Genomic DNA, 17756 nt, shown 5'->3' with positions numbered 1-17756 from the left:
CTTTTTTTTTTTTTTTTTTTTGTATTGATGGGGATTAAATCCAGGGCCTGGTGCATTCGAGGCAAGCACTCTACCAACTGAGTTATATCCCCAGCCTGAGGCTTCATTCTGTATATCTCTTCATTGCTTTTTAGAAGACTGCAGAGAGGAACAAAAGGTAGAGGAGGGTGAAATTCAGAAGCAGATATGTAAAGAGTAGTTTGCTAGTATAGACTGTGGTGAGGCTGTATTCTTTGGCCTCTAATCCCTTAGTAACACAGGTCATTTACATAGATATGTGATCTAACAGTAACACATTCAGGGCTCTCTGATTCACTTTCATAACTGGATATGGCAGGAATGTAGAAAGCAGGGGCAGTGAGCACTTGCATTTCAGAGGGTTATCAGACAATAATCCAGAGAAGAAAGCTAGTGTAGAAAAGCAACATCACAGCCTATCAGCAGAGAGCTAGCTGGGGGCCTTAGCAAACATCTTTTAATAGGTTATACTTAACCCATATTAAGTATAAAGTAAAGACTTGGATTTCTCTGGCCCTGAAATACTATCAAGAGCCTCATCTATGCATAACCTGAGACTCGAGCTCAATTTTCTCTTCCAATTGATTCTAACACAGGAGCACTGTGTTGTGATCACTTCTTATTTTTCTGTATTCACAAATTGATAAAAAACCTGAATAAAATGGAATGTGAGTATTCTTCACTGCCAGGAAAATGAGTATTCTTCATTGCTGTCCATACCTGCATCTTAATATACTTACTGGTATGCAGTTGAGTATTTAAATTAATTTAAAAAACCGTATGTCTGGATAAAGACTGGAGAAATTATTTGCTTTCCAATAATTAAGTTGAGGACAAGGCTGAGGATGTGGCTCAGTGGTAAGGTGCATGCTTTGCATGCTCAAGGATCTGGGTTTGATCCCCAATGCCAGAGGGGGAGAAAAGTTGACGTCATCAAGTGGAAGAATAATGTGGGTTATTTCCTCTCTATCTCTAGACTGAATTTAACCAAAACAGAAAAGCATTCAAGAATGTCATTTTCCTTAAAACAACTGGCTTAAGAAAACAAGATTCATTTTCTTCAATTGAAAATAAAAGACTTTCATTATTCATCTCTCCCCTTCTACCCTCCTAGGAAATCTCCCCGGTTCTATTGTGCTTGTACCAAAGTGAAGCTAAAGCAGATTAACCATAAGTGCATTTCTCCAATAATTTGGGGTTACATTCTCAGTTCCTAAACTCTAGACCTATTCTGAATAATTCCAACAGCTTCTTCAAAGCATTTCAATGGCAGCATGTGGTTGTTTCCTTAAAAGGTCAAATCTTAGCGCGGCTCAGGGGCACATGCCTTTAATTCAAGGGACTTATAGATCTTCGGCAGGAGGATCTCAAATTGAGATCAGCTTCAACAACTTAGTGGGACCCTAAGCAAGCATAGCAAGACCCTGTCTCAAAATAAAAAATAAAAAGTGCTGGGGATGTAAAGTATCTCTTTATCCAATCCCCAATTCCTAAGTAAAGAGAAAAAATGGAAACAAACAAACAACAACAACAAATGAAAATGAAAGGCTCATACTTTGGGACAATACTGAAAAATTACATTGGGCTGGAGATTAGCTAAAATGAATGTGACCAGACTAAAAATTGCTTTGAAGACAGTGAAGTCAAGTAATTTTCTGAAATTTATGTTTATAAATCCCTTTTTGTTGACAAAAAGGAAGTCATATGGGTCAACATTTCAGCTTCCCCAAGGTCTCTGTCAACAAAGAGCCTCTAAAGATTCTTTTGCTGAAATATATCCAAAGAAGCATACAGTGCCAAGTGGTCTCTTTCTCTGTAAAATAAAAAGTGGTACCCCACTTGCATATTCTTTTTTGTTTAGCAGCCTCTATCGGGCACCTGACCAACTTTCTAAGATCTTTCTTATAGAATATCCAAAGTAAAACCATGTCACTCACTTTACTTCTATTTTAAATTGTAGGGCAATTATAAAGGTTTTCTAGATGTTTAGAAAAATAAATATGGCCCACCAGTGAGCAACAGAATATCTTCTTTATGATTGGGCCAGGATATAAGTGGCACATGCCTGTAATCCCAGTGACTTGGAAACTGAGGCAAGAGGATCACAAGTTCAAGGAAAGCCTGTGCAATTTATTGAGACTCTGATTCAAAATAAAAAAGGGCTGGGGATGCAGCTCAGTGGTAGAGCACTTGCCTAGTATGTGCAAGGTCCTGGGTTCAATCTCTAGTACCACAAACAAAACAAACAAATCCACAAACAAAAACTCCCCAAACTATCAGTCCAAGGAGTTCCACTCCATAGGGATGGGTGCTTGGACACCTGGTCAGGCTACTCCAGTGCAGAGGTACTGTCAACCTCTGGCAGAGGTGTGGATCACTCTGTATTCTACAGAGCACATTTTCGTTATTCTTTGCAGTCAACCAGGATTAGTAAATTATTTTTAGAATGTGTGCGCACTTTAGAATCACTTTTGGATATCTTTATTTTTTAAAAATTTTTTTAGTTGTAGTTGGACACAATATCTTTATTTTATTTATTTATTTTTATGTAGTGCTGAGGATGGAACCTAGCTCCTCGCACATGCTAGGTGAGTACTCTACTGCTCAGCCCCAGCCCCAGCCCCATCACCTGGATATCTTTAGAACTCCAAAGTCTAGTCATGCCTTATAATAACTGAATGTGGGACACATGTATTACTAGTTTTTGAAGCTCTCCGAGTGATTTAAAATATACAGATAAATTTGGGAACACACAAATTCACCCACAAATTTAAATAGCTGGAACCCAGGTGTTACCCCAGGATGAGTAGAGTAAGGGTACATGTGCTTTATCTCAGCACCAGTAAGCAGAGGCACGCTGTGGTTGTCCTGGGTCTAGACCTCTTTTCATAGCCCATATAGCTTCCTGAGTCACTGGGATTACTGATGTGCAACACCACACCTTGCTATGCTTTGTTATTTTTCTTGTTTTGTTACATCTGCTTGCTGAAATCTCTCTAGAGCAGCAGTTCTCTAAATATGATAAATATATCCCCCACAGGGTTGAGGTTGACATGTGCACTAAAGATGTAAAAGCAATGAATAAAACTTATACCAAGAATCAAGACAGTGACACCATATGGTAAGGTATGGTAAGTGGGAAGTACACGTAAAGCACTTCAGCTATTTGTGAAGTATGATGATTATATGAAAGAAAAGTACTTGTGTGACTGCTGCAAAGTGAAGTAGCGATTATCTAGACATGGGTGAGCCTATCACTTCAAGGAAAAAAATTCATAGTACTCATTGCCAACATAAAACTGTTAAGTTTTATTTTTTACTTTTGTTACTGGGGATTAAACTTGGGGTGCTTACCACTGAGCCACACACTTTATTAAATTTGAACAAGCTCTATTTTGTATAGCAACTGCCAGTGTGAACTTTATTCTCCTTCACCAAATTGTATACAATCAAATGTTTAGAGTTAAAAATCATATTTTAAGATAATCTGTAACTTACTAAGAACTATAATTACAACAGAAATTCTTTAATGATGAACTCTGATATAATACTGCTCTTACACAGGTGCCTTTGGGCACAGTGGTTATCTTGAATCTTGGGAATTTGTGAACAAAAGGGATAATAAAACCATAATGCACATCTTCCATACACACCCTGCCGCCCACATCCAGTGGCTGGAGCTTCTCAGCATTCAGTCCTCAGCATTGTTCTTACTCTGCACTAGCCTCTGGGTGATTTCCTCCACATACAACCTTGTATATTCCCACTCTCTGTTGCAGATTCATATATGGATATTTCCTGCTAAGGCTTTTCTTGTTAATATATTTTTGAGTTTTAATAAAGATTACTCAAGAACTTACCAACCCATAGGTCCCATTGTTTCTGCTCTAGTTTTCCCACGCTTTGCCTCCTTTAGCAGTTCTTCTATTGCTTTCCTGATGGGAAAGAGGAAGAAATTTGAGATGCACTCACTCCACTAAGTTATGAAAATCAACTCATTTCTCATGTATGGGAAAGAAACTGACTTTTAAAGCATAATTGCTGGGGGAATACTTTTTCTTTTTTAGTGGTGAGCAGTTTTGAATACAAAATGAAAAAGAACCCTTTTATATGAAGTGAAAAATACTAAAAAGAAAATGAGAATAAAATAACAAATTGGAAAAAGTATTTGTAATATTAGACAATTCAATTATTTATCCTTAACATAAGAATTTTTTCTTTTTGCTACTGGGGATTTAACCCAGGGGGGCACTTTACCTTTGAGCTATATCCCCAGGCTGTTTTTAAATTTTTAGATAGGGTCTGGTTAAGTTAATGAAGTTCTCACTAAGTTGCATGTATCCTATATTTAAAATGTTTAAATTCACTATTATTTAAGGATCTCCAATGAACCATATAATGATTAATGTTTCTGCTCATTAGTTAGTGAGGGAGTAGATAAATGAGTACTCTTTTCTCTATTAGTGGTAACAGAATATTTTTGGAGAACAATTTGACCACATGATAAAGAGCCTTAAGAATACTACATACCTGTTGATCTAAAATTCCACTTTATCTTAAAAAAATATTCAAGTAAGTATGAAAACTATATGTATAAGGATACTCATTAAATACCTTGTTGACAAATAAAGAACAGAAAACTTAAATATTTACTAATAAAAGATTGGTTAAATAAACCACAGAACTGCCACATTTGGAGAAGATTAGGCAGTCAATAAAATAAACGTGAAGGAATAACTGACACAGAAACACATTCCTAAGACTATAGACATTCCTATAATGACATTCCTTTATATATACTTAATATATAAAGCTGGTTACAAAAGTTACGAATAGAATAATCTTATTTTAAACATATTTAAATGATAAGAAAACATTTGGAGGAACATTGTTAAGATTACCTTGGGGTGATTTTTTGTTATTTGCTTCTCTGTATTTTGTTTTTTCTACAATTAATATGTATTATTATGCATAACTTATACATAATAATTTAATATGTATAATTTTAAAGAGATTAAAATTAACTCCAGAAAACATACTTACTAACCATATTCTGAGATTTAACTGTGTGTAAGATACTGTGCTATGAGTAGCAACACAGGAAGATAATCCCTACCTTAAATATTATTATGATATGTAAATAATAAAGTTAAGATAAAGAGGTATGAAGTTGGAAACAATATAGTTCAGAAACAAAACTATAAATCTAATCAGAGTTTTAAAACTGAATAATTTATATAGATTCTATATTAAAACATTTAATTATACTGTATAGTATTACTGCATACTACGTACATAATCCTGATGTGATATGAGTATTTTGTTAGTTTATACTAATTTTATACTAATTTTTATCTTATCAAAGTAAAACATGCATATAGCTTAAAAAAGACAAACATTTCAAACATTTAAAAGACAACAATAAAAGATAGCAGTCTTCTACTTCATCCTTCCCTACTCACCCCACCAATTTTTTTCTTTTAAAATATATTTCTCCTGCTATTTACCTCCATATTCCTAATACTATGCTTTTAAACTATTCACCATCCTTTTAATAAAACACATCTGCTTCTTTTTGTATAACTCACATTAAAAAAAAATTCTTATTAGTACTGACATCTTTTAAAAAAGGTCTTTTCAGTTAATTCAGCAACTCAACAGTTTATAATCTCTCCTGGGAAGGCCACTTCCTGGGTCACTGAGGAACTGAAGCACTTGCTTATCTACCAACATGTACATCTTCTTACCCTGAACTTGCTCAATCAGATAGAGTTTCACAGCCCAATCTTAGGATATCACAAATAAGAAGTCATCTGATTATTCTCCTCCTTCCAGCTCTTTAAAATAATACAGCCTACTGATATGATCTGGCAACTTTGTCTATTATAATTGCTTATGAAAATCTATCTGATCTAGCTTAAAAAGAGAGATCCTTAGAGGGTACAACTATTCTAAAGACAATTCTCCACTTCCCATTCACTAGTGTGGTAGTTTCTAATAAAAACGGATCATCAATCATTCTTAGCTCCATCCATATGCTCTTGTCATTACCACAGAAATGGTCAAAAATCTTCACTGGAAAAAAATAATTTGAGAAGTTCCCTGTTTATGAACAATATATATAAATTACAATAAACTGGAATGCATTTTCTAATAAAAGCTGTGTGCCTGGCTTTCTTGTACAGACTGCAAAAGCTTATTTGAGTCAGAATAAAGTTGAAATGCAGTACACCACAGAAAGAGTCTTACAGAAACCTTGAAGGCATGTTCTGGGTTCATTTAAGAATTCTGATTCTTCTTAATTTCAGTTTCACTTAAGACAATCTCCAGCACGGTTATTAACTTTACCTGGTATGATTAAGGGTGCCTTTTGATTTATAAATACAAAGAGAAAAGAAGGTGTATGTATGAGAAAGACTGCCTGAGGTGAAAGAAATTCAGGGATGAATGATCATACAAGGAAGGGCAAGGAATGGAACAGGTATTCAGTCAGCTGGTCGTCTCACTGATAAAGATGGCTTAGTTGCAGTCCATAACAGAGGCTGGATGCAGGGTATCACTCCTGTGGTTGTACTGTTAGGTGTCTTTAACTGGTTTAACAACTGATGTGGATATAGAGCTTTCAGTTTACAAAATGCTTTCCTATCTGAATATGGTGATGTAGGAATTACCACCAGCTTACAGATGAGGAAAATGATATTCAGAAACATTGACTACTTTGCCCAAAGTAGCACTGCTAATGATGAGTGAGGAGGAGGAGGAGGAACAAAGCAAATGAAACTCCATCCAGGTTTTGGTCTGTGTATCCTCTGATCTTTCATTAAATTATCTCCTCCACAGACATTTGTGCAGCAAATCCTAGAGAAATTTTCTCTTTATCATTAAGAGGCAAAAAATTAAAAAAAAATAAATAAAGAAAAGCTGTCACTTCTTCTATGTATAAAGAAAGTAGGAACAGGCCAATACTAGAGAGGCGGAAGGAATGAAAGAGGATTGCTCATTATTTTATCCTAAGAATGTTGAGCATTCCCTACTTCCCACCCGAAATTCTCCAGCATAAACTTCTGCAGGGCCTTTCTTCCAAATGGGAGAATAACATTTCTCACAATTATGTATTCTGACCTTGAAACATCATCACCTTCCAAACTAAGGGGGAAAAAAATCAGGTAGTTTTTCTACTGCTATGGCCTCTGGAACTCTTGCTAATGAATTCCTGAGTGAGGATATAGTAAATCTTGTTTCTACTGCTCATAATTCAGAGGCTAACCACACGAATTATCAAAGATCATAGAACATCAATGTATGTGGAGCAAGACAGTTTTTACTGAGATGTTGAAATAAAAGTGTAAGCTGCAGTTAAAGTATGGGAAAGAAACAGAAGAATATATAAGAACTAAATATAGAACTTAAACAATTAAAAAACTACTGAGACATAAATTCTCCGAACACTCATTTTTATACTTACTTTAAATATCTTAGAAATTTCTTTGTAAAACAAACCCATTATATTAGAATATTAAGTTCCACAAAATGAAGACCCAGTAGAGCTGGGTCTCCCAAACTAGTATAGCAGTTTTCTGGGCACAGAAACAAACTATAAGGACTGTCTATGCATTCCATCAGCCAGCTGGTACATGCTTAAGGAATGTCAACTGATCATAATAACAGCTTAAATAAAAAGCCAAGTGGGAATGCAAATCTGGTGCAAAATCATCTTAAAATCCAAAGTCAAACAAATTAGTTTTGAGTTATCTGGGTCTGTGTTTCCTTTTATTCACACAAATCAACTGAGAGCTATAACTATTCTAGTCTCTAGAAAGGATACCAAGAAATTGAAGGCAATTAAAATGAAGCACCAAAAATGGAAAGGCAAATTAAATAAACAATTTAGGAAAATGAAAAGTTTAAAAGAATAAATTCAGGAGTCAAATCTTAAGTGACTGCTTAAAAATGAGGGGGCGGGGTGAATAAGCAAGGGTAAAGGAAAGCTAGGAACATAAGGATGATCATGAGAAGCTCTCCTTGTTTTGTGCCTCTATCAGTCTTTAAAAAGTCACCTTTGGCTGGCTGAGGTGGTGTAAGCCTGTATTTGTGGCTACTTGAGAGGCTGAGCCAGGAGGATGACAAGTTGAAAGACAGCTTGGACAACTTAGTGAGACCGTGTTTCAAAAATAAAAAAGGTAGGAGATGTATCTCAGTGGTAGAGTATCCCTGGGTTCCATCTCTAGCACTACCTCCCCCTAAAAAAGGTCTCCTTTGAACAACTAACTGTATAGTATCTGTCACATGATAGAAAAACAGGTTCAAATAAAATCTGTTCACACAAGTATGACTTGGTGACAAGAACACAGACTTCTTAGAAAACTGGTAGAAACCAGCATCATTTGCTGTTTACTGGGAAGTCCTCTGACAAGCCCTGTTCATTATCAATGATGATGGTAACCAGTTATTAACAATCAAACTACTGGGTAGAATATAAGAGAAATTTTGCTATAGCAACCTATATTTCTTCCTATAATGCAGCGATAAGATTTGAAGAGAAAAATGGAATAATCTACTTGATCTTTAGTAAGGATTTAATGTCAAACCACAGAACATTCTGATTAAAAAATGTGGGCAGATGATCGGATCACTGCTGGACATCTGCAAACAGCTGCCTATAGGCTCATAAGGAACCAGCAGTAACTAGTGGTTTAGCAATCATGCAAATCTGTAGAAACCATAGGACAAAGTCTGGATTCTGTGTGACTTACTATTTTGATTATTATATAGACAAATTCAGGATATTCTTATTTAATTTCAGTAAAACAGTCAATTAGGGTCACCTACCATCACCAAAGAAAGGCAAAAAATTTTAAATTGTAGATAAGGTTTTTGAAGACAAGGTAGATAGGAACATTAGAGTCATTTGGTAAGTTAAAAGATTTATTCATAGATATAAGATGGAGGTGGCAGAAATTAATTCTGTAAATTATGCCAAATATCAAATTATGCCATACCAAAGACTTAAGTACTATGATTTTTATAATGAGCAAGGCCTTTCCTAAAAGACTTACTACTAGGGATTTCAGAGCAAATAAATACCCATGTATATACTTTAAAACAAAGGATGAATTATCTAGAATGTGGGGAGGGAACTCCAACATCTATTTATAACATAAAAAACAGGAAGTAGTGAGAAAAAGTGCTTAATTTTTGAAAATACAACAAGAGTGGAGGTTGATGTAGGAACATGAACATGAATGAATTAATGAGACCTTTTGATTCATGCCCACATGGACATCAAGAAAGAAGAAAAAAAGCCATATTTTAATTATTGAATTCAAAAAAATAGATGTTAAATTGTTTGCAATGATGATGACAATCATCTCTTAGCTACCTCACAGGGTTTGTTGTGAGAATAAAACAAGGTGCTTTATTTGGAACCAAGTGTTCTGCATTTATAAGAAGCATAAAAAATATGACAGCTAGTTTTTACTTGACCAAATTCCCAAAGGTCAGGGAACTTGTTTTTTCCACTTTAGTTTTCCTTACACATGGCACATGATAGGTACTACGTTAAAATCTGGGGGAATTAATGGGTTCTAGAAGTGAGTGGGACATGATAAAAATGTAAAGTTTTTTTTTTTAAATGGAACTCAATAGTAAGAAAACAACTTGATTAAACAATGGATAAAGGAGGAGCTAGGCATGGTGGTACATGCCTGTAATCCCAGTAGCTTGGGAGACTGAGGCAGGAAGATAACAAGTTCTTAAATTCTGTCTCAAAATGAAAAAAAAAAAAAAAAAAAAAAAAAAAAAGGATTGGGGATGTAGCTTAGTGGCAGAGCACCCCTGGGTTCAGTCCCCAGTATTTTTAAAAAAGAAGAAGAAAAAAAAAAGAACAAAGGACCTGAAGAAACATTGTTCATAAAGAAACATTTGAATGGCCAACAGATACATGAAAAAAAAAAAAAGTTCAAAATCACCAATCACCAGAGAAATGTAAATTAAAACCACAATAAGATGTTGCTTTGCACCTGTCAGAACTGCTATTATCAAAAAGCTGAAAGTGTTGATAAGGGTGTAGAGAAAAGGGAACCCTTGTAACTATTGGTGGGAATGTAAACTAGTATACTCATTTTGGAAAATAGTCAAGAAATTCATCAAAAGATTAAAATTAGAACTACCAAATGATCCAGCAACCCCACTACTTGGTCTATATCTAAAGGAAATAACATCAGTATATTGAAGAGATATCTGCACTCTCCTGTTCACTGTACCACTGTTTACAGGGCGAAGACATGGAATCAACCTAAGTGTCCATTAATAGGTGAATGGATAAAGAAAATGTGTGTACATATGTTGTGTTTATGTGTGTGTGTAGATATAGACATTATATCTATCTACATACTACAGGATACATCTCAGCTTTAAATAAGGAGGAAATCTTGTCATTTGTGATAACATGGATGAAACTGGAGAATATTATATGAAAGAAGCCAGACATAAAATGGAAAATTCAGTATGCTCTCACTTATATGTGGAAATAGCTGAATTCCCAGAAGCAGAGTAGGATGGTTATTACCAGGGTTTGAGCAGAGGGATTAGGGGGCCTAAGGAAATGGTCAAAGAATACAAAATTTCAGTTAGAAGTAAATTCAAGAGATTTAGTTTACAGCTTGGTGACTTTAGTTAATAATGATATATTATATTCCTGAAATTACAAACTATTAATTTTAAGTGTTCTCTCCCTCCAAAAAAGTATGTCAAGTAACTCATGTGTTAATCAAATCGATTCAGTCATTCCATAATGTATATGTATTTTAAAAAAAATGGGCTGGCATGGTGGTGCATACCTGTAATCCCAGTGACTGGGAAGACTGTGACGGGAGGATCACAAGCTTGTGGCCAGCCAAGGCAATTTAGGGAGATCTTGTCTCAAAATAAAATAAAAAATAGGGCTGGGGATATAGCTTGGAGATAGAAATCCCTGGGTTAAATCCCAGCACAAAAAATAATAACATGGCATAAAAGATAAAAACGAATTTTATTTGTCAATTAAAATTAGTTAATTAAAAATAAGAAAAAAAATGCTGTATCTGTAGCCAGGATAGGAAATGATAGATTGCATGGAAGAAAAGGCAAGACAAGGATAGGGGAAAAGAAGACAAAAGAGGAAAAGTAAAATGTGTACTGAGTGAATAAATATACAAGGAGAAATGTAAATTAAAACCACAATAAGATGTTGCTTTGCACCTGTCAGAAAACCACAATAAGATGTTGTTGAGGCTACAGGCTTCTGTGTAATCTCCTAAAGTGGTCAGATTTGAATAGGAGCATACTGGCATCACATATCCTTAAAATATTAAGTGAAATATTAGGTCAGAGGTTGGTGTCATAGCTCAGTGGTACTGTGTAAGGCCCTGAGCACTGGGGAGAAAAAAAAATAGGTCATACTGGGAAACCACAGACCCTAAAGTCAGAATCAGGTCCATCTGGAATTTTTCCTGCTAGGATTGAAGACTTAGATTCTCAAAGGCTGCTTGAAAATCTCAGCAAGGCTCCATACCTGCAAAACACTCTTCCTGGTGGGCAAGGTGGCATATGCCTGTAATCTCAATGGCTAGAGATGATGAGGCAGGACTGCAAGTTCAAAGCCAGCCTCATCAACTTAGTGAGGCCCTAAGCAACTTAGAGAGATCCTGTCTCAAAACACAAAAAGAAAACAGGTTGGGGATATGGCTCAGTAGTTAAGCACCCCTGAGTTCAATCCCAATCCCTGGTACCCAAACAAACAAAAAAACAAAACAAAACAGAAAATACTCTTCCCTTAGGTCACTACCACTTAGTCATAATGGCCTTTGTTTAACATCTAATATCATTCACTGGCTATGTAAGTGGTAAAAGTCCACTTTATTCACATATGTTGACATCCTCTAAACTTCCATTTCCTAAGACAGATGCTAATTGTGCTTTGAAAGGGAATAGCTTAGTGTTGGTGGCTGAGTGCTATGGTGAAATGTTATAATGGGTACAATGGCTTGTCTATTATCAGTTCTTGCCACAAGGTATGTGGGATTACCATGTTTAGGGACTTGGCTATGACTGTCTCGAAGCCTAACACAGCTCTAATGCCCAGACTGACTGCAGTAGCTATCTGCCCTTGGCTGTACAGCTGAGTTTCAATAGGCTATGCCTTCCGTCCAAATGGCTTTTCACTCTAGCCACACCTCATCACCAGACACTCAGCTCAGATGCTGCCCTTTCCACCAGACCTTTCCTGATCTCCCTTGTTTACTCCACATCAAAAGATGTAGTTGCTCTTTTTTCTCAAGTCCACTGAGGGGCAAGTGAAATCCTATGTGCCATATTTCCAAATATTTAAAAGTTACAGAATAAGCAGGGTGTGATGGCACAGGTCTGTAATCTCAGATATTTGGGAGACTGAGGTAAGGAGATTCCAAGTTTGAGGACAGTCTCAGTAATTTAGTGAGGCTCTAAGAAATTTAGGGAGACCCTGTCTCAAAATAGAAAAAATTAAGAAGGGCTGGAGATATAGCTTGGTCATAAAGCACTGCTAGGTTTAACCGCCAGTACAAAAAAAAAAAAATAGTGTCACAGAAAAGTTAAAAAAGTATTAAATAAAATGTATTCCTTCTTCCCATCTTAACATTACAGCAAAAACAAAACAAAAGCCCATATGACAAAGTCAGCAAAATATTTGCTTTATTGCTAACAGACTAGTCTTTTAGCAAGCTGGTAATATTTGGACGAATTAACAAATAAAGACATAATTCATATATTTATTTACTCCATAAATTTTCTTGAATTGGTTTCAACAAAATTCCTAATTATATTGTGATTATCATGATTTTCACATAATGATTTTTACATTAACCATAATCTAAAAGTATTAAAATGTAATATTCAATATGAGTAAAATTTTAATGTTTCTCAAAATGTACATTACCTTAAAAATGTAAAAAACTGACAACCTAAATTTTCAATGTTTTAGGATGTTCTTGTAAATCAGGTATGGTGGCACACACCTATAATCCCAGCTATTTGGGAGGCCGAGGCAGGAGAATTTCAAGTTGGAGACCAGCATGGACAACTAAGTGACTCTCTGTCTCAATATAAAATAAAAAGGACTGGGGATACAGCTCAGTGGTAGAGCACCTGTGGGTTTAATTCCTAATACCACTAAAACAAAACAAAATAAATAAAATGCTCTTATAAAATGAAAAGATGATCTATGAATCAGTACCAAACTTTTTGCATGTTCCATATAGGCTTACACATATGCAATGTGAGTAACAAGATTTAACATTGCAAAATGTTACTCAGATTCCAGGTGCAACTATTACAAGTACCATATTGTGTTCGTAGCTTTCCATAATTATGACAGACCCGATAATCAACTTATATAGAGAAAAGGTTTAGTTTGGATCAGTTTTGGAGATTTCAGTCCATGACTGATTGGCCCTGTTGCTTTTGGGCCTGTGGGCAACACATCACAGTAGAAGTGTGTTGTTGAGCAAAAACTTCTTACGGTGTGGGTGGGAAGCAAAAAAGAGAGAATACGGCATGGGAATCCCATTATCCCCTTCAAGGGTCCACCCCCTAATGTGCCACCCTGGAGATCAAGTCTTTAACACATGGCCCTTTGGAGAATCATTCATTCGTTCATTTTTTTTTTGTTTTTAAGGTACTGGCGACTGAACTCTGGAGTGCTTTACTAATGAGCTACATCCCCAGTCCCTTTTATTTTTTGAGACAGGGTTTCATTAAGTTGCTGAGGCTGGCCTTGAAGTTGCAATGCTCCTGCCTCAGCCTCCCAAGCTCCTGGAATTACAAGAATGCACCACTATAGCTGGCAGAAAATAGTAACTTTCTCATGGTAGGATCTATTGCATTCATGCAAAGGGGAAGGACCTGGCAAGTTAATGTATCTTTTTACTTCTAAACACTTCTGCGGCTCAAGCTGGGCATGGTAGTACATGTCTGTAATCCTAGGGACTTCAGAGAGGTGACTTCTTCAATTAGTAATGTGGGTTGATTCTTAATAATTAAGCTCTTAGAAGGTAAATGTATTGCTCGGTTCATAAGACACCATCCTCTCTGTAGGTTACTAATTTCATTTTCAAATCAGCAATTTTACAAATATTTTTTCTTAACTCCGAATTCATAAAATGATGATTCATTTTCAGTTTATATTATAGGACCTGAGTAAATGCCCAATGGAAAATTTTATATAAATTATGAATAGCATCTCTTACTAAAAATAATTTTGTAGGGTGGTAGTGGTAGGGTTGCTTAGGAAATAATAAACTCTAAATAGAAAAGCTCATGAATTATATAATACCAGAGACAGCAGATCTGTTTGATAGGCCAATTGTTAGGTTTAAAAATACATTTACATGCGTACTGAAATATTAGTTGGGACGAATAAATCCAGATGAGAATATAAGGTCAAAATAACTACTGAGCTATTTTACTCAATAAAAAGCATTTTTTTTAAAGAGAACAGATGTTTTGAAGAACAAAACTGGTGAAAAGAAAACTGCAAAAGAAAAAGGGATTTAAAGTCTAGAAAGATGGGTGTGGAAGGAAGCCAATATCCAAGCAAAGAAAAGCTAATAAGCTGCTTGAATTTAGTAAAAGGCAGGAAAATGTGGCAAAATATTAAAAAGGAGAAATATAAAATAAAACTCAAACTCTTACCAAACAGCTATTCAAAATACAAATAGGAAATCATATCATAGAAATTATATGAAAGAAAATATTATAAAGTCTCAAAAGCTTGCCTCGACAACTTTAATGAGGGTAGAAATTTGACATGTTGTCCTTTGATAAACACCACATACCAGAAAAACCACCTCACCAAAAGCTTCATCTGTAAATCACTCTGGTGATCTTAAAAGAGCTGTATTTTGTACTGCAAATGATCTGCAGCTTTCTGCAGACTGTCCAAAACAATGCTTCAGAGTTCTTGGATCTCAGCCCTGAGGATGGCCTATTCAGCAGAAAAGTCTGGTCAGCCTGCTGGAGCTGTTTCTTCACTTGTGTCAAAGCTGCAGTAATCTGTTAGAAAACAAGCTGTCCACCCTTCATAGATTTCAGTGTCTGATTCATCAAATGATTATAAATTATATTCAAAACTAAGAGCCAAGGGATGGAAAAAAAATAAAAGGAAGATAAAGGAAAGTTCCATAATTTGTAGGATTTCCTAATAATCTCAAGCTCATAAATTTTTTAAAAATTCATATTACATATGTAGAAACTAATCTCTTGAAGGTGCTATTTCAGGATAAATAATTTACCTGTCATCAACTGAAATGAACAATTTTTAACCCAGGAAGAAAACATTCATACATCTAGTGCAACGTACAACATAAAGGGAGGACTGGAAACTGCAGGCACAGACTCAAATGTGGCCTGGGGCCTCTCAGTGCAAGGCAGAGGTGAGCCTTGGGAGGCAAGAGATAATGGAGCCAGAGATATTGAGGGTGTAGCCTGCTTGAGTGAAGGTGCTTCCCTCCTGCCATGTGAATTGCCAGAACTAGACTCATCTCATCTGCAAAGAACGCTTTGAGGGTAGTATTAAAAAAATACTACCATATAGGTACACATCATCTTTTTTACACTAAGAATTAAGTACAATTATCTACTATACAAAAATAATTAATTAAAACCAATCAGTAAATTCTTGACTCTTAAACCCTACAACTTCAAGTGTGAAGTTGTTTTTTAGTTATTAATTTATACAGGGATGAAATTGAGTAGGACAAGCAATTTCAAACCCCATTTCACAATTAAGAAAATATATTAGTTAACATGTATACAAGTGCTTGGAAAAACCTCCGTTTCTTATAAAGTAGTTAATAAAATTAAGTAGTTAAGCACACACACAAACCTAACTTCTGAGCACTGTTCCTTTGAGAAGAATGTTTACAAAAGTTCAAAGTATTGAACTTACTGGTCTACCAAACAAGTATACCCAAACTGCACAACTGTGCAAATAAGGTTTTATAGTGACTTTCAAAGTCCCCAGAGATGCTTCCCCTTAGCGGGCTGAGGTTGTAGAGTTCTGGTGAAATGTAAACACATTCTTATAGACACTGAATTCAATGGCACTAGAAAAACTGCAGAAATAATGAAGAAATAATGAAGGGAAGGAACAGCTCATAAGGACTAATCTTTACTGTAGAAAAACCCAAGGTATAGAAAATTCCATCATCCGAAATATAAACACACACACACACATATACACATATATATATAATTTACAATCCTTTCCTAGTATTTGCTTGACAGAAATTGGGCCCATATGTATAACTTCTTTATCAATTCCTACACATGCAGTATTTCCAAAGAGGTCCCAAATCTAAAAATTCAATATTTATATCATATTATACATCAGTTGCCAAAAGATGGACATAATATCTTTGTTTATTTAGTTTTATATGGTGCTAGGGATCAAACCCAGGGCCTCACACATGCTAGGCAAATGTTCTACCACTGAGCTACACCCCTAGCCCCTTTAGTTGCTAAAAGAAATAAACCATAGAAAATAATACAGTTGGAGATTTTGGCATCAGGAACCGGCTGTAAAACAACCAAGAACCAAAAACTTTAATAAATGTAGAACTTTATTTATTCTGAGACTTGTTTTACAAGGTATCAAAAACATCAAATTTGATCTTCTCCTAGCTGTACATATTCGAATCATCTCACCTACTAGCAAAACATGAATTATCCTTAGGGATGAAAAGCAGCTATAGTTTAATTGGATGGAGAAATGCTAACAAAGAGTTTAGAACCAAGTTAAAATTGAAAAGGTATGCAACTGAGAGTTCATGGTAAAATTGTGAGACAGTTCATGCTGATTATTCAAACAACATAATCTGGCTTCTTCCCAAAGTCTAATATATTGATGCTTACAAAAAAGGGCACTGCATTTTCAATGCAAATGCTTTGGACTGTCTTTTCATATATCATCTGAAATATTAACTCCTCAAATTTACAATTTTTTCCTAGTATTTGCTTCACAGAAATTGGGCCCACATATGTAACTTCTTTATTAATTCCTACACATGCAGTATTTCCAAAGAGGTCCCAAATGTAAGTATTTACAAGGCTCTTTTTTTTTTTACTATAATTTGCAAGGAAAAATTCCAAAATGAATTAAAATGTTCAGGTAAAGAATCATTAAGTAAATGCTATGTATATGTATATTTTAAATGCAAGGTGAAAAAATTATCAACAGTATTTCTTCTTTTTCCCCAGAATCTAGGATGGCATGGTATCTAAGGAGAAATTGTGAGCAGATAGATTATAATGTTTCAGCCCAGGATTATTACCTTTAGAGAACACCATGAGTACCAAAACTAACACTATGCCACTGCTAGGATGTGTATATGATAATTGTGTTCAGAAACACTGAGCTTCGGTACAGAATTTCTTACCTGAAAAATCCAGACTGAGTAGAAATACTCAGGAATTGTCCCTAACACATCTCTTGATGCTTTCAGAAGAGAGATCATACAGTTGCTACTTTATGGTTTTTGAATTGAGGCCATGTTCAAATAACCTTAAGAAAATGAGAAAGCAGCTACAATGCAGTGGAGAGAGAATGAATTACAGTTTGGTCACTTGCTAGCTCTTGTGACAGTCAAAGATCACAAAAATATGGATCTGTAAAATGGGGACATTTCTATGACCCTCTTGGAGTCCCTATGGGGATTAAATGCAAT

The 17756-nt window shown here is 35.4% G+C and overlaps 1 protein-coding gene across 2 annotated transcripts in view; it reads right to left on the bottom strand.

Moving 5' to 3' along the window:
• The window catches only part of LOC125616097 (protein POLR1D), a 41288-nt gene that overhangs the window by 10051 nt on the left and 13481 nt on the right, over positions 1-17756 (bottom strand). The window contains exons 1-2 of one of the 2 annotated variants that reach the window (XM_048800759.1): positions 11570-11619; positions 3879-3953 (exon numbers count right to left, since the gene is read on the bottom strand). In XM_048800759.1, the coding sequence (XP_048656716.1) occupies positions 3879-3953; positions 11570-11604 (110 nt within the window). In that variant the 5' untranslated portion in view covers positions 11605-11619. Of the gene's footprint in view, positions 1-3878; positions 3954-11569; positions 11620-17756 lie in introns of those variants that run through there. The other variant, XM_048800760.1, reaches the window with a different exon arrangement.

Source organism: Marmota marmota, unplaced genomic scaffold (assembly GCF_001458135.2).
Source record: "Marmota marmota marmota unplaced genomic scaffold, marMar, whole genome shotgun sequence".
NCBI classification, from domain to species: Eukaryota; Metazoa; Chordata; class Mammalia; order Rodentia; family Sciuridae; genus Marmota; species Marmota marmota.
The sequence above is the reverse complement of the archived record's forward strand: the minus strand, read 5'-3'. Positions and strand labels throughout refer to the sequence as shown.